This window comes from Cariama cristata, unplaced genomic scaffold (assembly GCF_000690535.1).
Source record: "Cariama cristata isolate BGI_N322 unplaced genomic scaffold, ASM69053v1 scaffold27091, whole genome shotgun sequence".
Lineage (NCBI taxonomy): Eukaryota > Metazoa > Chordata > Aves > Cariamiformes > Cariamidae > Cariama > Cariama cristata.
Window position 1 is genome coordinate 23,960 of NW_009599120.1, and position 21,584 is coordinate 45,543.

General features: G+C 35.8%; 1 protein-coding gene across 1 annotated transcript in view; it reads right to left on the bottom strand.

Moving 5' to 3' along the window:
• The window catches only part of LOC104155384 (serine/threonine-protein kinase D1-like), a 56,947-nt gene that overhangs the window by 18,296 nt on the left and 17,067 nt on the right, over positions 1–21,584 (bottom strand). Inside the window, 3 exon segments of the mRNA XM_009709584.1 lie at positions 476–686; positions 13,811–13,971; positions 14,710–14,841. Of these exon segments, the coding sequence (XP_009707886.1) occupies positions 476–686; positions 13,811–13,971; positions 14,710–14,841 (504 nt within the window).

The following is a 21,584-nucleotide window of genomic DNA, read 5'->3' on the forward strand; positions in this document are numbered from 1 at the left end:
GGTTTTAAATTCTTATATAAACTCATCTTATTTTATTTCCATTACAATGCCCCCAAAACCCTGAACGGCTGGGACTCAGGCACATGCTTCAATTCAAGCACAAGACTGTCAACTGAAAACAATGAAGATAAGAATACAGTCTTTTACATTAACTATTCTTCTGTAACTGCCTGTGAGCACATGCTCACCTAGTGCCAAATACAAGATAATTTACACCTGAATGAAAAAGATGCAAGCTACTGCAGATATATCGCAGGGTAAGAATGAACAGCCATGCAGCCAGCTCCTGCAGAACAGCAATTACTGTAATTTTGACTCCAGCTTAATCCTACATAATTGTATATGTGCCTACACCTAGACGGTTTAGTGAAGAAATAATGAGTAAGTCTACATAGTAACTACTGAAATGCTAATTTAGCTAATTTACTAATTTTATTATGCTTAGCTTTTATGTTCCTAAAGGGCGTTTACTTACCTTTGCACTGCAAACCCTGTCTAAAAAGCCCTTTGAGAAGCTTCTTACAGTACTGGCAAACTGTTGGCCGTGTGTAAGAGTGGATGACAAAAGTGTGAGGCACTTTAACCTTGGACAGTAAGATCTTGTCTAGCTGAATGGGTCGTCCAATGTAGGACTGTGAATTTGATCTCTTCTCTCGCCCACTGAATGATTCAGATGGTGTCTTTTGCTATGGAATACATAAAAAGAACATTCAAAATAATCATGATGTACACATCTTTAAAAGAGTATCATTCACATACTCACTCACCTCAAGAAGAGTAAGTCATATGTCATAAAAAGTAATGTACGTGCTTCTAAACACTAATAGAACATGCAATATACACCCTTCAGCTTGGAAAAGTTTGAATGGTATCAAATAATATCTTTGCCAATAACTACTATCATACATTTCACATTGTGACTGAAACAGGTTTTTATTTAAAAAAAAAAAATTAAAATAACAATGAAAATACTCACTAAAAATTTCTCAGAAAAGCATTTTGTGTTCCGATAGAAACACAAGCCATTTTTACCTCTCATTTTCTCTTTTATATCAAAAGTAACTTTGAAAGGCTGTATTTTTTGTATAAATGTTAAGAAAATTATTACCTTATTCTATGTGCATGCAGGTTTTTGGTAGAAAACAGATTAGTATTTTTCTTCCCCTTAATTTATAATTTTTGCTATTGCTAACCTTACCACATTTAGATTATGCACAACAGATCAAAATAGGTATTTAAATGCATGTATGTAAATATATATGAAGTGAGATACACAATCTAAGGTCTGTAATCAAAAGATTTCCTGAAAGAAATGCGTTACCTTATTCTTTCTACTAAATTCATTTAGATGTAAATATGGTAATTACCCCTGAAAACAACTGGTCCAGAAAAATGACTTCTAAGAATTGCCCTTGAGAAACAACCAACATGGAAAGGAGGGGAAAAAAAAACTGGCAAGATGTAGCTTGATCATTTAAACTCTGCATCTTCCTACTGTCATCTGCAAATAATCTGGTAACTGAAGGCTAGAAAATGAGTGACTCCTAGTGAGCCTGCACTGTTCAAAAAGTTGTAGCCAAAACTTCAGATTGGTCTAACTTGAAAAACTGTTTTGTTTCAAGGTAATAATGTTATAGAAGTTCTTCATCTGAGAAGGCCGATTGATTATTATTTCCTGGTCACCAAAATACAAAAATACATTTCTGTATGCTTCTGTCTGAGAATCTTGGAGTAAAGAGGAATTTGAAAGTCATTTTGGTGGCAGAAGAACCTAAGGAGTTCCGTGCTTTGCCTTCACAGTGTATTTGCCACGGGGAAAAACATGTTTCTTCCTTCCAAAGTTCAGATAGGTTTCTTACTGTGAAGATCAATTCTTTTGGTTATACTGTAGAACCATCTGTTTTTCCAAAGAAGCATATGCAATAGATTTGCTGAACATTAGAGCTACCCTGCTAATTGACAACAATGCCAACATTACATGCTTATCCATTGTATAAATGCAGTCCTGTCAAACCAAGGAAAAATATACAAAATACAATGTATGATCCACATACATATGGTCACCATAAACAAACTAGATTGAAACAAGTATAAGAAAGCATCTGTCTTTTCTTTACCACAAATAATAGCGGAAAAAATGAGTACATACTTTGATATTATACTTCCCGAGTTTTAGATCTTCATGCTCTGTAAAGCACTTATGCATATGAAAAAAACCCAAACTAGTCTCAGTTTACTATTACATTTATTTACTATTTGTTAGTTAGGAATACTGTTTGCCTAATATATCCAAGGCAGATTGCATTAAGGCTTATGAAGTCAACATGAACAAGACTTTGAAAGGGAGGGCAGAAGCCCAGCAGGAAGGAAAGATGAGCCCACATAGACAGCACAAACTGCATTGGTCTGCTTGTGCAAACTACCTGCAAATGACAGCTCTCGGTACTTGTGGACAGGACAAAGCTCACAAAAGGAGCCAGAAATAGCGATGCGGTCCTCTCAGTCTTCTGTGTAAAACAGGGACAGAACAGACAGGCCCAGACTGATACTACTTCAGTCTTAGCACAGTGCCTTACAAGTTACATCCCCAACCCTATGCTATGGTCAGATACCTAGTTCTGAACTTGCTCTTCAGTGCTCACAACAAGAACAGTTATGCCTGTGACATGCTACATTTTAATATAAGTATATTCTTTTTGAATAAAAGAAATCTTTAACGGTTTCCCTTAATTCTAATCACTACCTGCAAGACTCTAGTCACAACACTTTGCTGTCTTTGTCTTGAATATGGACATTTGGTGGACTTTACACATGTAGCGACACTATTCTCTTAAAATGTACTTTAACTGAAAAGGAGTAAGAGTTTCTAAGAGGAAATAATTCTATTGTTTGTTTTCATTATGTCACTGCAACAGACTAATATTTCAGTTTACTGTTCTTACCACTAGAGCTATTTCTTGACAATCTTACTCCTGTCTGAAGTACAAGTGATCCAAATACCTCCTAACGTTATGACCTCTCTTAGAACCTAGTCTAATATGATCTAAACTAAGTCTACTTTTTATTATCACTCTTTGCCTTCATTTTCCAAATTATTGCCAAATCAAAAATTATTTTGGCAACTGAATACTGCTAAAAGCTTTTTAGAACTCCAAATTACTTACATCTAGTTAACCTCATGCTCAAAGGATTTTAGAAAGCTGGTTTGGCCCAGTTTTTGCCACCAAATGCCTTGCAGGTTTTAGAAACTTCAACAGTGTTGCTGAAATGTACCAAGACTAATCCTAGGCACTTGTATGATTAATAGAGAAAGACAGGCTTCCCTACAGCTTTGGCTCTGACCACTGAGCTGTGTTGCCTAGATGATGTCTGATCAAATCTCAGGTGTGGTATAGTATGAGTGTGGGACAAATTATTTGCTATATTTTTTGCTTTTTCAGTTTCATGGCAAGTTTTTCAGTTTTAATGTGCTATTATATGCTTCTGCATGGTTCTGAGAAAACATCAGGTTGGACAAAAAGTGAATTCTGGATGTTCTACATTGAGTCAATCCTTTCTGAAAGATAACTCTGCAACTGTCATTCATCATACCATCAGCTTTGATCAAATACCGAGCTACCACTGATAAAGCTTTTGTCCTGTTATTAAACTTGTTTCTCAAAATTTTTATCTGTCAATGCACAGTTATAATTTTTGAACTATTTACTTCAAGTCTCACTTCACATGGCTGCCGAGTAATGTTAGAGAATAGGCGATTAACTACATTTTTTCTAGTAATTTAGAAGTGTTCTCTACAGTTCAAGCAGTATCGGATACTAAACAAAAGATAAAACATTGGGAGATCTACTGTAGGATGTCAGTCTTCAAGACTGGTCCCTACTTTAATTTTTTAATGTGATTTTAATATTCAAACTGCTGCTCATATTTCTGTTAAAAATAATATACTGAGAATGCATAACAAGCTCAATAACAAATGAACACAACAATTTCACCACCTTCACCTCAAAATGAGTGAAACTAAGTAGGTAGGCCTAAACTCACTCTAACAAATTCTTTGTAGGCAATTATCTGTCAGCTTTCCTATTTACAGTCCAATTTACAGAAAAAGTATTTCAGCTTTTCTTTGCCATTCTGCAAGCACTGGGATACTATGCAATAGCAGTGTTGCACACCATGTAACATACCAGCAATTCTTAATTTACAGTGTCTTTAGGTCAAGTAAGAGGTAAAGCTGAGTTTCACCTTCCCCCATACTAGAAAAAGACAGCAGTCATGGATCTGGTCTCTCTCCTGCATGCCCAGGCCTGATATGATGGACTTGCACTCATTCCTTCTTCCAGCCGGAGGCGATGTGACCCTCGGCTCCTGCTCAGGGGTAGCAAGGGAAGGGAAGCTGGTAACAGACAACTCATGGCAGCAGCAGCCAGAGCATCACTCCACACCCCTCTGATGACTGACTGATTAGAAGGAGTACCACCTCCTCACTCTTGTCAACGATGAGCTGCTCCCAATATCTTCCAAAACTCCTGTGAATATCCCTCAAATGTCAACTTCCAGCACTCCCAGCATCAATTTAAAGCCCCTGAAAAGAAAGGAAACCAGGAACTATCCTATCATCACTGCAAAAGCAAGAATTTCTTCCACAAAGCACCTTCTTCTTCTGCCAGTGTGCCTGGTTTGTTAGAAAGATAAATTAGTTTTTCCTGGTAGTCAGCCAGGCTACTGACTCAGCTACTACTGGAAACTTCCCAGGAAATGATTGCTTAACTGGATTACACCATGGAAACTAACAGCCTGTGCGGCTCCAGATACTAAACAGTCCTTTAGAACAATCACCCCAGCAGGGTAAATCTATACTTTTAACAGCTCAGAGTATGATTTTCCAAGTAACAACAAACACAAAGAAACATGTGCAGATATTTAACTGGATGTCCAACCAAGCCAGTGACACTGATCACATCCAGAGACTTCAATTCAATTATGTCTTAAATTATGAGACTATCTAATGGAATCCAGTGTTTGCATACTCTTTTATTTTGAAAAAATGTGGAGTTTTTTTAATTCCAAGAAGAGAGAGGTGCCAAGCTTTTCCCAACATGGGGCATTCTGCATGACTCTTATTAGCTGATACCTTGTACCTTGCCCCTCCTTCTTGTTCAATTTCTTCAAATTTTTGAAGATACTGAAGCTACTCACGGTTTATCCTGTGAGCCTTGTTAAAAGCTATTCAAGGACACAATAATTTGTCTACACTAGCCAGAAGCACAAAGTCATTGTACAGAACCCTGTCATTGCAGGAAGGATACAGTCCTCTACCTGCTACCCCAAAGGTAAAAATACGTCAGCAGGAGAACTTTCCTGTCTTTTTTACCTTGTCCAAATCCATTGCAAAATACAATTATGAAACTGAAATAAATACTGATTCCCTATCAATGGATTCAGCTGTTCTTATTACCTGGGTGAGTTCGACTGTCTCTCCCAGGCACAGAAATCACACAGACTTTAGGGAGATGTTGAAGGGGCTATGGGAAGCAATAGAAGCTGATTTATATGCAGAGTTGGCCTCTTGGGAACAAAGACAAGGACCAGCCCTGCAATCTGGCTGCACAGGCTAGCCTAAAACATAAAACAGAGTGCTGTTTGCCTCACTTCTTTTAAAAGCTTTCAACAGTCCCATTGAAAATGTCCCAGTGATTCCGACAAAACTTTACTGAAGAGCTTCATGTTCTAGAAGAGTCAGAAAAAAAAATACTTAATTTTGACATTTGATCATCTTACTTTAAATCATGCTTGCGGAAACACATTCAAATCAGCAACCTTCACTCAGAAGAGAACAGGCTACACATCCTATACTTTCCTAAATACATAATTTTTCAAATCTGCTCACAAAGAAGTCCTAACCTTTTGCAGATTCAATATCTAAAAAGTATTGTGACATTATTCCTGTACTTTACACTGAGATATTAAATCAAAAAACAACACAGGTATTCCCACAATTTTGAAATGTTTGCCTTAATAAAAGAAACAAACTATCATGAGCTAGGTTTTTTTTTATTTACTTCGACAATTGAGAAAAGTGATGTATATTTTAAAAAAAAACAAACAGCACTAACAGTCCGTATGAAGTTTCATTTTCAGTGTTGAAGCATACTTGTTGAAACTTGCATTTCCTTCCTATATTGAAGGCAGAGGATAAAGCCTTAGTATGCTCATATACAGTTTCTTCACAGGAAGCTACTGTCAAATGAGGTGCTAGATATCTATGTAACCACAGGAACTACTATGTTTTTAATGCAATGCAAATGTTGACTTTCTTTTACAAATTAAACTATGTGACTGTAATTAAGCGAATTCAAGGAAACAAATCTTCAGTTAAATATACTGAAATACCACACTTAGACTGCAATCAACTGTGTTGTCTTTCGAGGCTTCTTACACTCTTTAAGTCAAGTGCATGATTTCATCCTACAAGCACCACGGTTAGATAGCTATGGTCTGAAAAACACTTCAGTGTCACATGTGTAAACACATCAAAGAACTGACTTCAGTACAAGCTGTTAATATTAAACTAACCACAGATGGAAATTATTATGTACCCTGTTCCTCCACCCAGACATCAATACCAGCAAACAGTGGTTTGAATGCTCCGTCTGTAACCTACCTTACTTTGTAAAGTAACAAGAGAAGATTACTGGGTTTCAGCCGTCACTGGGTGACTGTGCTGACTTCTCAGAGTCAGAGATTTCCCAAAACAAAAGCCCTTTGTTGACAAACGATTTGCTAGTGCCAGCAGGGCATAGCAGGGCTTACATAGCACAAAGCTTTTTTCCTGAATCTTACAGATGCAAGTTCCTTCAAAACTATTAGGTTTAGTTTGATCTTCTATTATGTGCTTCATAATTTTAAGTATAATAATTTTAAGTAATAAATTATTTTCATGTAAGTCTCTTGCACTACTACAATGCCTACATCATAAGCCAGACCCAGCAGCTCAGTCATGCCTACTGCAGAGAACTAATAAGAAAGAAAGAAAGAAAAAAAAAAAGGCACATACCATGATACAAAGGTGTCACAACCAAGCTATAATTCAAGACAAAACCCCTCAGGGAATCTTTGCACAATTCTGGATCACCCTATCACATATGAATACTGCCTTCCTCCTCCCCCAATGTCTGTGTACACGAGTCCCATCTGACTGTCTCCATACCATCCTTGCCGAATCAGAGATAACCAGCAGGTCTTTGGGCTTAACCACAGCCACTGGTTTGGAAAAAGTTTTGGCATTGGATAGACACCTAGACAAACCAGCTTGGTGAGGATTGTCTAAAAAGAGAAGTTCAGGTGCAGTAGGATGTTACCAATGCAGAAAAACAAGCTTATATATTAGAAGAGAAAGCATCATTGAACGTGTTTGGGTCAGGTAAGTAGAGATAAAAGGGTGCACTGATTGCCTCTATTCCTCAAAATACAAATTGCACTTTGGCATCTTGTACCATTTCACAAGACCCAGCACTAACATGAATGACGTTTCAGAGATGCTACAGGAAAGTAAAATGTGTGCTGCAGGGTTTGCCGCTCTTCTCTGTTTTCAGTATGTGCAAACCCTTGTGTTAGTACTTAAAAACTACAAGAACTTAGCTCTGATTATGTTTGCTTAGACGTACCATACAGTCCTAAAGAATTCCTGCCGTTACAGTTGCAGAGCATCTGTAAGTCCTCAGTTTAAGCCATGGTGACTTATATAAAGGATCATAAGCTGACAACTATTATTATTGTATGTCTTTCCTAAACAAATTAGGTGATTTAAGAACAAGTGGGAATTACCTGAGGACAAGAACAACCTGAACCTCTCTCCTGTTCCAAGCTGAAGAATCAAATATCCATAAAACCTCTCCAAAGGATCACTAACAAGTTGCGTTCAAAAAACATCACTCGACATGGCACATATGAAATTTCAGAACATGTACATCTTAAGCTGTTTACCATCTTCTCCTCTACCTACCTTTCCAGGTATTTGGAAGACATTAGGTGCACAACTGATGCAGTATTTAATGTTTTCCTAAATATATCTCTTTTAACTTAAAATAATTGGCTTGATCACATTTTAGATCTCATCTAGCTGTAATGAACTTCTAAAACAATCATATTGGGGCAAATTAGGTCAGACAAGTTCTAATGTAGTTTGAATTAGTCATAAGAAATTCAGTCCTAGAGTATTTAGTGCATGGCAGCCAGTACAGAGACCACTATTATTTTACGGCACAGCAGCATGTAAGGTACGTTATTCCAAATTTACTTTCTGTATCCTACGATGTTTTAACTCAGGGCTCAGTTGGACTTTGAATGTCATAGACATAGAAAAAGGGAACTACATTTTAAATGGCTTTTGTTGAGTTGGTTTTTACCTTTAATATGTTTTAATATTTAAAAAAATTGTACACAAGCAAGAAAACAAAAAAATTACACCCAGAAGATCGTGGAATTAACTTAAATTCCTATTTAAATATTTAACTTTCATTGTCAGATTCACTGAGTTCTTGATTCTCAGTTCTGTTCAGTGCATGACCCTAGATCCACCTGGTGAATCTGGCACTAAATCAATGTAAACCTTACTAAGGATTGATTTAGTTCACAGCCTATATTTTACAGTTTTATTATTTTTAAATAACATCTAGATTTTGGACCTCAAAAAATTTCCAGGAGCACTCCCCAAAACAGCATAGGTGTTTTTATTAAACAAATGAGCACACTGAAAATAAGTTCCCGTAAGACAGAGAGAAATGTGCAGTGTGCATCACCGGAGCATGGAAGGGTAACTTCGGGGTGACCAGAACAGAACATACCTATGAGTCTTATTAATTCACAGTTAACTTTAGTGTCTTTCTTCAAGAGGAAATATTAATTTTGCCTCTAAGGACCTTTGGTCTAACTAACTCTAGCCATTAGAAAAGGACTCCTACTAATTACAATTGGCTTAAGGCACGAAGATGCTCTCAGCTGCAACACCCTAGGCTCTTCTTTAACCCTTCTCTCAAGGGCTCCTTTTTTCCACTCCAATGAGCTGGAGAGGGATAGGAGGCTCTATAGGGAGTGGAACTGGGAAAAGGAGATGCGTCTTATGTCTTAGTGTGGAAAATGAAGGTTTTGTAGAGTGGGAATTTTTGAGTCAGGAAATTAGGATTCCTTATTTCAGTGAAGTAAGAGAAAAGAGCAGCTGTATTAAGAGCTGGGTACAAGGGAAGAAAGAGAAAAATGTCACCTACACAACTCAAGACAATTCCCTCCCAGAGACTCTACCGTCCTAGTGCTGCAAAATCACTCTTCTATACATAGTTGAAAGGCCTCATGCCAGCTCTGTTTAAAATAAATCTAGAGAGGCAGGTAACACCTGGAGCTTTGTATTCTGTCAGTAATACGTAAATACTCCTTTTAACTAAAATTATTTAAATTTTAAATTATTTAGTAAAAAGTAAGTCCTCATTCTTCATAAAAAAGCAAAGATCGTATGTAAGTAACTCTATAATATTCCACCTACCTGTGCCCCATGAGACACAGAATTCCTATTTTAAGTGCAAAGTTCAGCTAGGCTTTTTCTGAGAAATTACTTCCAATGTATCTATAAAATTACCTTAACGTACCAACATTCATTGCTTCTAGAAGAATGAATAAAACTTACCAAAATAATGGAAGCATACATAAAAATAAATAGAAATAAAATTCTATTGTGTCATATAAATGTATTTTAAAGTAAAAACATAGATGGTTAACATATATTCTTTTTACAAAAGAAACACAATTTTGTTTTTCCTTCAAATACCTTCATTTTTTTTTCATTTTAGTTACTGTTAATTTAGGGTAATCCATCACCATCCAGATTGATGGATTCATCATTTTTCAGATAGCACATATTTAGAATAAAAATAACTTAGATATGACAAAAACCCTGTTCTATACATCCTTGTTTGCGTTGTTTTATGGATATTCTGTGGAGCTGTAATTCTTTGGCACCCTACAATAAGAATACATGTGTTTTAGGAAGAAATAAAGTTATTTCTTTCAAAGAGACAGATGTTTGGCCATGATAATCTTCATTTCAGTGTAACAAAATATTCCTCAGATTAACTATGTAGTATTTCTAAAAAGGAAAACATTTGCAAAGCCTGCTCTTCTCTGGCTGCATCTCAAATATATGCTGCAAGGAAAAGATGCCAACATTTTATAGTTTCAAAAACTTTCAAAACTTTAGACATTAAACAAATTTCTTTGGAAAAAAAACATTGAAAGCCAAAGAGGACAACCTTTCACATGAAGTACCCACTGAAAAAAAATCCTGTTTTCTCATTTAGACTTGATACTCTTTTTATAGCTGTAACTTAGTTATACACTGTTCATGTTTATTTCCACAAAACTACAGAATCCTTGACTGTTTGTTTTTTTAACGCAAACATATTCTGGAAAAAAATTACAACACTGCATTATGGTATTAGAAGTTTATTGCTAGTGAGCACTTAAATGTCAGGTTTGTTCAGCTTAAAATAAAATGTTTATTTTCTACATTACTCCAGCAAATTCTCAATGTTCTGAAAGTGATGTTAAAATTTTCTTCCCATGTATTACTACCAGTAAAAAAAAGTGTCAGTCCAACTAATGACTTCTGTCATGCTTAAGAAATGAAAAAGCCAAATTTGTATTAAAATATTTTAATGTTACCCCATTTTACTGTTTAGTATAAGAATTATTACCTTCACTTTGGAATCTGGACTGGAGTTTCGCACTGGGTATACTCTTTCTTAAAGAAAAACAAACGCTTTTGAGTGCTGAAGATTATAATATACTAATCTGATCGAAGTCCTGCATTTCTTCACATTGACACTAACAGCCATAAAAGAGGATGTTCCTGATAGTATGATAGAGAGCAGAGTAAATTCAGTACATACCTCATAGCCAGGGCTGACAGGAGACTGAGACAGGAAGTTGGAAAGAAGAAAAAACAGAACAAAGAAATGAGGGAGAAAAAGACAGAAAATAATGTTACTTTAGAAGCAAGCATGAATGTGTGATTATTTTATACTCTCATTCTATGTTATAGAATAGAATGCAAAAGAATTGCATTTGAGCTATCACAGGTAAAAATCTGGATTACATAGCGTCCTCCTAGTTCCACTTGTTTTTAGCATTTCTGTTCATGAGTTTTACACTATTAAGTTAAGAATCAAAAAAGGATATTGCCCAGATTTTACTCTTTGGAGGTAGATTTTTAAAAGCTGTACTCAAATATAGTCCCCAGTCAATTTTCAGATCAAAATGAAACATTTTATGAGCTAATGAAAACATTTATACCCAAACCAAAACTGTGCCTGTGTGTGGTGGTTCCCTATGAAAGGATAATTAAAGTACCCTTTGCAGGATTCCACATTATCTTGTTTCAAAGATTTTTTGAATGCCACAGTTTCATAAGTTAGGGCATAACTTCTTCACTTCCTAAGTGGCGTTTTCCCAGAAGCCAGATTTACAAGCTAAATTTAACACTGTGAGTTAAAGCTGGCTTCTTTCTGGTTCATGCAACATTGACAAAAGGTTCTGAAATCTTAACTTAGTTAATAATTCCATCTATGAAAGATCTCCAGGAACTCTTTCTCTCTCAGCTGCTCTGACTCTACATAGCAAATAGGGGTAAAAATAACACTCCGTTTAGTCCTACTTAAAGAACTGACAGATACTTGATTGAATTCAGTGGTCCTAAACGGAGGTTATATTTTGTTACCAGTGATTCAAGTGCCACATCAATACTAATAACGAATGATACGATTTTATGAATGAGAATGATGTTTCTTAGTATATTCACACAGACTGTAGAAAAATAAATTCCAAAGTGCATGCTTTGATCGGTATCACGGTATAAATGCCATAAAACTTATCTCACAAGTACTGCAGAAGAATGGCGTCCAAAGGACAGATCTGGTACAGGAAAACTGACCAAGCTTATGCACACTTAAAAACGGAAAAAACTTGAAACACATTCAACGCAAAAAAAAAAAACCACAACAACAACCAAACAAACAAAAAAACCCCAAAAGACACATAGAAGTCATATGTAACAGCACTTCTGAAAATCTGGCAAATGATATCATGATTTCCTGAAATAAAAGTGAAATCAGAAAGCTATTTCATTTCTCTAGGCTAATGCCCACCCCTGTACCTACTGTAAACATACTTTCTTTGTGCATGCACATGCTTGCGCACTTGTATGATGTTCTGAATGATCAGCATGGGTACACTGATGATTACAAGTTCTTAGAGAAGTATAGCCTGCAGTATGTATGAAACTTACTGCATTTCTTCACAGGAAATTTTTAATATTTTCAACAGTTTTAAAATATGTAGCTGTGCAAAACAAGGTATTTCATATAAAAGTGTATCAGCAAACAACACAGTAATATAATTTAAAATGTTTTGAAATTGAAATTCTTTGCTATCTTGTAACTGTACAGTGCAGTGGATATTTACAGAGAGTATACCAGGATGCTCAGTCATACAATTTTTTTTTAAACAAAATTCCAGACACAATTGATAATTAGGGCCAGGCTTCCTCAAAATTTTCTGTCTTGGTCTGAATAAGACAGCAGTTCTGAAACAACCTACTGTGAATTACAAATAATCTATAAAGATTTGTTGCTACAGTTTTTGCAGAACTTAAGCACCTTACTCATTTATGCAGCTTTTCAATTAAAAATACAGATTTATAACGCTAACCTTAATTTCCAAGTAGCTTTAGGCTAATGATAATCAGTAGCATAAGTACATAATTATAGTTCGTAGACGGTACTGCATATAATACCAGGTCTACATCATCTGCAATAGTGTCCTTTTAGTATGTCAAGTTTAATAAGTTTAATATTCTAATTGAGAGGAAAACATGATAATTGTTGTGTGTACTTGTAAATTCTTTCCTCTCTTTTAAACCTTAAGGTTTTCAAAACTTTCACTTAGGAGTGAATTCATTTACACACAGTGTAAATTCTTAACTCTTCAAGTATATTATGACCGTGAGTGTTAAAAGGAACAAATATGCCAAAGATAAAAAAAAAATATAGTATTCTAATTTACTCCAGTCATTACATTCTGTTCTCAGAAGAGTTGTTTTCATGATGGAAAACTACTATATTAATACATGTACAAGTATACCATATATTTACGTGTGCGTGTGTGTATACTGTATACTTATATATACATCTATACACATATATACACACATACATTCATCACAAAGATCTGTTTAGGGAAACAAGGGAGATTTCTCCTACTTTCTTTTGAACACTAAGAAATATGCTAAATATGGATGTTCCAATTAATTAACTATAGCCTTGACTGTGACAGACACTCAGTTTGATAGCATGGTGTTTGCGTCACAGCATTCTCCTGAGGCAAATCTTTCCTGTATCATAAATCAATGGATATAATGGTCTGATACAGAAGAAATTCAACTTCTAGCTCCAGAGATGACAGCCTCCAAGATGCAACTACTCACATTAGCACCGGTGGCAGTTTTGAACCTCCAAAAATAACCTAATTCTTGACAAAGGGAGGAGACTCCTGGGAGTATCAGAAGTGACACATACCTTAAACCCACATACCTTAAACTAGTGACCTCCCTTTTATGTCAAGATGCCTTTTCTCACAGCAACGCTTTATAATTTACATACCACACTCCTCTGTAGTCTGTAACAGGCAAAACCAGCTCCTATAGCACTAAATGTCGTTGTTTCTTATCAGCAACACCCATGGCCTCTATAGCTAGGGAATCCCATACCAGAAGGGCTTCATCCGGCACGCCGGGCGAGGGTTCTGCAGAAACTGTCCGAATGGTGCTGAGTCCCGTCAGGGACACGTTTGACAGGCGCCTTTTCCGTACACCACTGCAGTTGTTAGGGATTTTAAATGCACATCTCTTGTGGTAATTTAGACCACATCCTGAAAAGAGAAATTTAAAACCATCTGATTACAGTTTATTATTGGAAAAAGTAAAGAATATTATTTTTTTTCCCAGAAAACAACAAGAATTCAAAAACATCACCCTTATTTTTGATTAAACTTTTTTCCTCTACTCTGCTGGTTTAACTCCTATATTCTATATGTTTTTAGAGAGATAATGTTACAAGTTCTGAATAGCTATATCTATAACCAGTGTTTTTTCTTTGATTTTTCAAAAATCTATGCTCTCAAAGTGCAGGAAATTTCTGCGATCAGCATTTGGGAGGTAAGGAAGTCTTTTACTGCAAATTATATATTTCATTGGATACAGTCTGCCAGGAGTCAAATAGTTGTGACAAAATGAGAAAAGATAGCTATTGCAACCTCATATGGACGGACAGTAATTTCAGTTAAATGATCTAAATTAATGTGATATAGAATGAGATACAGGCTCAGGTTCATAAGGGAAGCATAAGACACAGAAAACCTTTTCTTAAAAATATATACAGAACAATTTTTTTTGCACTTCAGGTTACAGAGCTATATCTAGGAGACCTCAGAGTAGTCAAAAGGATTAAGTCAAAAGTTAATTATTTTGATAGTTCTTACTGTGTCTACCTTCTGTAATTTTTTTTCTGATGCCTAATCAATTTAAAAGCAGCATCAGAGACAACATCTGTAAGTGGAATGCACAGGTCTTTTCTTGAGACTGAAAAATCACATCTCACTGCAGCTTACCTTCACATTTGAGTCCTTGACGCACCAGCCCCCACAGCATTTCTCCACAATGGTCACAAAAGGCTGGCGCTCGATACGAATGAACAAAAAGAGCATGGGGCCGGATTTGAAAGTCTTCAAATGTAGCAGAAGCTGTAACAACAAATCATTCAAAAAATTAATAAAATTAGTAACATAAGTTTCATTTACGTGGTACTTCATCACAAAGGAAAACTCCTTTTGGTCACTATGGTAATGAACTTTGAATTTTATATTGGCTGGTGTACTATATTTTAAAGATAAAAAGGATGATGATATACCTTTACACTACAATGACCACTGGAAAAAGAATAAAGTTGCTTTTACACACTTGAAGCAATAACTTCTCTGAGAATATTTTTCCAATAAAAACCAGGAGGATAACAGCATATCAAACATTTATCAGAAATCTCCAGAGTTCAATCAAATGTTGGAAAATTTTCAAAACACTCTTTTACAGACTTGACTCACTACACCTGAAGGTATATATACTCAAGATAAACTGAACACATCCAGTAAAGAAACATATCTTTTCTTAGACAAGTAAAGGAAAATGTATCAAAAATGGGCCATTTCAGCTTACCATTTAGTAAATCTGATTCAGTAGCCTATACTGGTATTAGTGAACTGATCACCCAAGTTGAAAATAGACATGAAGAGCTTAAAAAGAAAACATGTAATTACACACCCAATCATCAATAAAGACAAAAACTTTGCAGAGTAGTCTGCAAGACTGCTGTGAATTTCCCGAAGCATCAATCCTTTCCAAGTGATGTGAGCTTGTCACTAGTGTAACAGTTGCAAAAGTCAGAAGGGGTAGTTAAAGGCACAAGTGTAAACTATAAAAATAAACAATGACAATGTTTTAAGAACTATTTAGTATACAGAGGCAGCTAGTACCACAGTATTTTTAAAAATATACTTTAACGAAATATTTTCTTTTTCTTATTAAATATGTTAAGCATGTATCAGATGGTCTAATGAAAAATCATGTATGTCAAATGTTGTTAAACATTAAGCACATATGCAAACATCTGATCTCATTCAGACTACCATTTAAACAGGTGATTTAACTGTGTGCTTACTCTTCACAGATATCAGTATGAAAGAACCAAGTATGTGGTCACTTAATAGAAATGCCTTGTCTCTGAACACAAATACACTCCTAATTTGCAATTGAGAGAAAAAAAATTGTTTTAAATGGTTCAGTTCAAATGAATTCGTAAAAGATCCAAACATACTCAGCCCCTGGCTTGTTCCTTGTATATTAAGGGGATCAAAAATCTGCATACCAATCAAGAAAAGGTTTTTAATTAAGTAGAGCAGAGTACCAATAAATATCTACGCCCTGGACAAAGTTCCTTCTGTGCACAAAACTGCTACTCTCAGGAAAAACTTCTCCAAAAATGTCCACAGAAAAATACATTTCTAGTCTCAACCAGTCTACAGATCTTTTAACAGAGGTATTTGGAATACCATCACAAAAGTAGGATCCAATGACTCTAATGATATCAAACATTCATTTTTTACTTTTGTTAAAACGATCCAAATCATCTAACAGTTTGTTTAAATCAGGATTTAATTTTCTTTTCCCAAAATTATTCTGTTCCTAGTTCTCATAACGAGCCATGTTAAAAACGTTACCTAATTCATAAAATTAGGACTTCATAAAACAGCCTGATGTCTTAGATCATCCTGAATTTAAATAAAATAGTTTCATATTTATTTAACAATGTTAGGCTAGACGTTTTTTTCCAGCCTCAAGGGCTTCCAAACACATAAGCATACGTGTTCAAGTATGTTATTTTTCCAGACTACAGCGGTCAAGTTCACTGACAAGGCAATGCTCACTGTAATGGCAATGCTCTCCTTAGAATACTTGAAAACACAACTCATCAGAATGCATTTTAGATGTTGAACACAATTCCTGTGAGTTTACTTTCTTTAGGACAAAGTCAACCGTCTTTTCAGTGCATATAGCCAGATGTTCTTCTGCAATTCCGATCGAATCAAAGAATATGGTGGAAGGATCAAGCACTCAAACTTTAAAATATATTTTGACGTTATTTAAAATATAAAATCATGTATTTATTATTCATTTGTACAAACAGAGCAAAATACAGGCACATTAACTTCCCTATTTAATTTCATACTGAAGATATACCATAGGATCTAGGACAACACCTCCCCAGTAGATCACTGGTTTGTGGAGTTCGAGAAGGATGCATTTTTCTGGGCGTCTACATCACCAGCCTGCAGCCACCAGGAGGAAAAGGTGTCACAGTCCAGCAATAGACACCTCTGTGGTCCTACCACATATGGATACCAACTGAGCTATGATAGCCCAGCAGCTGAGTGAGATCAAATTATAGACGAAAATCATGCTGAACCTAAAGAAAAGTTGGACCGGAGAAGGAGGAGCAAGCAAAACAATTTCAGGGGTTCACAGCCATGCTGTAACCTCTCTGCATACAAAATACACGCTAGCATCTGTGCTGGTCAGCCTAGGTTAGGAGGTTGGATTCTCATCTGTTGTATCATATAAGAGCAACTGACAGGGATATTTTCTGTCATCTCTTCCCCTAGAGACTACCAAGGAGTCATTTTGGGCCTTGGTAATTCACACCCTTCCTCTCCTCTCGCCTGGTCTATGAAACTGCAATATACATGTGAAGACAGTCTTCAGCATTTTGGAAGCTCCAGCCATACGGCATGCTACAATATACCTCCTCAGCGATTCAGATGGCTATAAACACATCACTATGCCTTTGAATCTCTCTGCTTGTTTCCTTCAGTTTCAATCGAAGTTCAGAGCCTCAGTCCTCCTGTTCAGGACTTTTGATTCTGCATTTTGCACCGCATATCTACCAACAGCTTTATGAAGAATACTGCAAATAAAATCTCCACTTCTTCTCATAACAAAATTATCATGGGAAAGCTGTGTATCTGGGAGCTTTCTCAAGGATAAGCACCAAAACTGGAACACCATGCCCTATCAGCTTCCAACAGAACTGCAATGTACACTTCTTTGCTACTGTCTCTGTAGTTTAAATTCGCGCATAACAAATATAAAACCAAAAAGCTTACTAAAACAAGATACCCAGTGAGCATGCATTTCTCCCCAAGGGAGAAGACAAGGAAGACCCTAATATAAGACCCTCAGACATGATGACCACAAATTTTGATAACATACATGTGAATTGTATAGATGTAAACTTTTTGTTTATAAAAATAGACACGATTTCCTGAGGTTGTTTCTAAAAGCATAAAAGTAATAATAAAAGCACTACTAAAACAAGAGTGATGTATAAAATAAAAATAGTGTTAAGTCCCAATCTAGCAAAAGACTTAAGTATGTATGTAAGTTTATACCTATTTCCTTAAATACCTGCCTAAAGTTATGCATGTATTTAAATTCTATTTTGAGTAAATGACATTTGCTAAATTGGAAAATTGGAGAGGAGTTTCACATGGATTTACTGGGTGGTTTTTCAAATAGTACAAACAGTGCAGTAAAACACAACTAAGCTTAGAAAAAGCAGTAACTTCAATTTAGCTTAATAATTTAGATAATGGATTAAAAGTATTTTAATATATCTTTACAGTAAAATACCAGATTTTGTGAAAAGTAAGTATCAATGTCTCTGTAGAAGCAAATTTGAAATTAAAACCTCCCACAACAAGCAGTTTTGCCTTAGGGATTTGATCATTTGGCGCTCTTCCTGTGTCCTGAATTCAGTTCCATTGGAAGCTGTTAAGTGGATGGAAAGCATTTTGCTGTTGAACGTCATTCTCTCAACTCCATTTTTGTTGTACTGGTCTCTTCCCGTGCCCAACCACCCCTTCACAAATGGTGAAGAAATAATTGACATCCTTTCCATTACAGCTGTAACTGAACCTTCCGGTCTCCCTGCAAATTAATTAATGGGTTATCATGGCTCATGCTCTTATCATAAAAAATGTTTCCAGTCCCAAGGCAAAAAAAGTAATTTAGAAATTACTTTATTATATCTTTTGTTTAGTTCATGTTACAACTATATGACACTAAATACCACACTTAGCAGTAATAACGTTAATGCAATTTTAGAGAGGCAGAAATCAAACACAAAGAAACCTCCCAAAGTACTAAACTTGAAGTTGCCATACCAGTTGTTACAAACATACATGCAGTATTACATATTTAGTTTTTTCATTGAAATGTATTTCAATTTGTATGTCCTTAAAATTTCTTGTACAGTACATGTTGCAAAACAGAGATGATCAATTTTCAAGGAAATTACCTTTCAATGGAAGCTTAAATTTTATCTAAGTGTTTAATTGATTACTGAATTAACAGTTGAATTTTCTTCCTTGACAGAAAAGTAAATTGTCTGTGCTGAATTAAAATAGCTTTGCAGCAGGTTAGGCTGTCGTTTAACTGTGAGAACATCTGAACTATATTTCTGTGACAATAAGGGAGCAGGAACTAGTAATGAAGGGACTACCTAAACTGAAAGGTCCTGAAAGTTATTCTCAGAAGCTCCAGAAAACAAAGACAAAGCACAGAAAAGCAGCAAACAGTTTCAGGGAAGAGTGAAAGACTGTTAGATCCTACCTTTGTATGGGGTTTTGGGGCTGGAATATAAGAGCGTGTACATCAGCATTCTAACAAATCACCACTAGAGTACTTACTCCACAGCTTAAAGACACTCGGGCATCACTCATAGAGAAGGTCAGCAAGAAATTGAACTTAATAACAAAGCCGTATCATTTTATACTGACATGATAAATATTCAAAAACAAAAGGCAGGGAGGAAAAATGCATTCTATTTTTAAAAAGCTTTAAATTTGCCAAGTACTACAGAATGCAGCAACATCATTATTTCTCCTTCTTTTGAAACTGTTCTGGCAACATTCCACTGTTGAAAGGCATGGAAGTGGTTTTGGGTTTTAATTTTAAAGGTAAAAGTAGTGTTTTTCTAGGCTTCAGATTTATGTGTTCTCATTGGGCTCTGCAGACAGCATTCTGTTTTCTTGTCTCATTAAATGATGTTATTTCAGATCACTAATCACCGAAACTAGTGTGTCATTAGAACTTCACCTGGAAGAACTATGTTAACTAGCAAGTTACACAAATCTTTAATCTGTATAAACATGGATAATTCATATTTCTTGTTCCACCACTTGAATGGCATAGTTGACTTTCTGTGGCTAAACCCAGCACAGATTAAATTTTCAGAGCATGCAATTCCAGAAGAAGAATTAGGTTCTTCTTTTAAACTTCTGTCATTGTCTTGTAATTCATAACTTTTTTAAATTACACGTCTAGAAAGGCTTTCACGTAGCCACTACCAACCAAAGTTTTAACTTTCAGAATACTCCTGTGTTATTCACTGAAAAAATAAAAGTCCTGCTGATGAAGAGAAGGATATGTATATTTTTTTTCAAATTAAACAGAGACCTTTCTTATTAACAAAAAAGCTTCCGTAATGTCAGGCTATCCTTTTGCTTTGACAGAGCACTGACGCTGTGAAGGCAATTTTCTGGCTGTATGTAAAATCATGCAGTAAAAAAGAAGGGGCACCAACTATGACTATAACCATATCCTGAAAAACTTACTACCTTGCAGAAAATTTTCCAATATTATGTTCTTAATATGATACCGTTACACTGTTAACTCTCAGGCTAAGTTGTCATCATCTGTTTAAGCATTTCTAGCATCACCAAAACACAGACATCAAAACTACAACAGTTTTGACAAGACTATTTCATCAAGTCTGTTAATAACTTGGCTGTTAATGGCTAGTACTCCTTATTCTGGGCTCAGGAGCAGATCTATCACTCAGCACATCTGGAAATGAGAACAAGAAGCCACTGCAATTCACAGAGGCAAGGTCCTGCTTTCAGAAAGATGCAAATGAATTACCGATCATTTTGAGTTCCAAGTCCAAAAGGGCTTCGAACTATTAGCAGAGCTGATATCCTGCTATTACGAGCAACAGAGCTTCATGTAATGGGAGCTGTCATCTAACATCCATGCCTCTCATAGCAGAAGAAACCATCAACCTCATGATCAGCAGTATCTTGGAGCTATGAAAAGCAGACACTCTCCTGCTACCCTCTCCCATTTGGAATGCCTTTAAGAGTAACGTATCCCGTTGACTTCCTGCAGGCACTCATAACAGAGTCCTTCCCCACAAAAACTACTGGCATTTACTACTTAAAAAATAAATGTAACACACCATTACACACTATTAAACTTCAAGCACTGACTAAACCATAACAATTAATGACTGTACGTACCATTTCACTGGGCTAAGAGAAAGGAAAGCATTTTATTCTTTTTGAAGTTCCATTCTGGCAATCAAAGACAGTCTGAGTTTTCAGAGTTCTATCCAAGTCAGCAGAGCTATGGCAGTTAATACAAGCCAAAGATTTCATCTCTGATCTCCATCTTGAAATCAGATTTAAAAATTGAACCAAGATTATCAGGACCCTAATACATAATAGAAATGGTAACTTCCTAAGACCTCGACATGTACAGATTTATAATCACTGTTTCTCTATTTGTTCTGCTCTGAAATATGGAAATTTGGACATGGAAAATTTGGATATAATGAGCTTTCTGGATATGTGTGTGAGTACTTCAGCACTCTAAATTTTACACGCAGGAAAATCCTTCTTATCCAATAAGTTTCATTAGGTTTTCCTTGCCTATTACCACTTTCTCTCAATGTTTTAGGTGAAAAATAGCTTATATTATGGATGCTAACAGTTTGCATTCAGGCAATTGGCTGTAGGAGGCAGGGATGGAGACAGCTAAATTTTCAGAATTGGATTTTGAACTCTCAAGCAGAAGTCTGCTACTTGCTGACTGC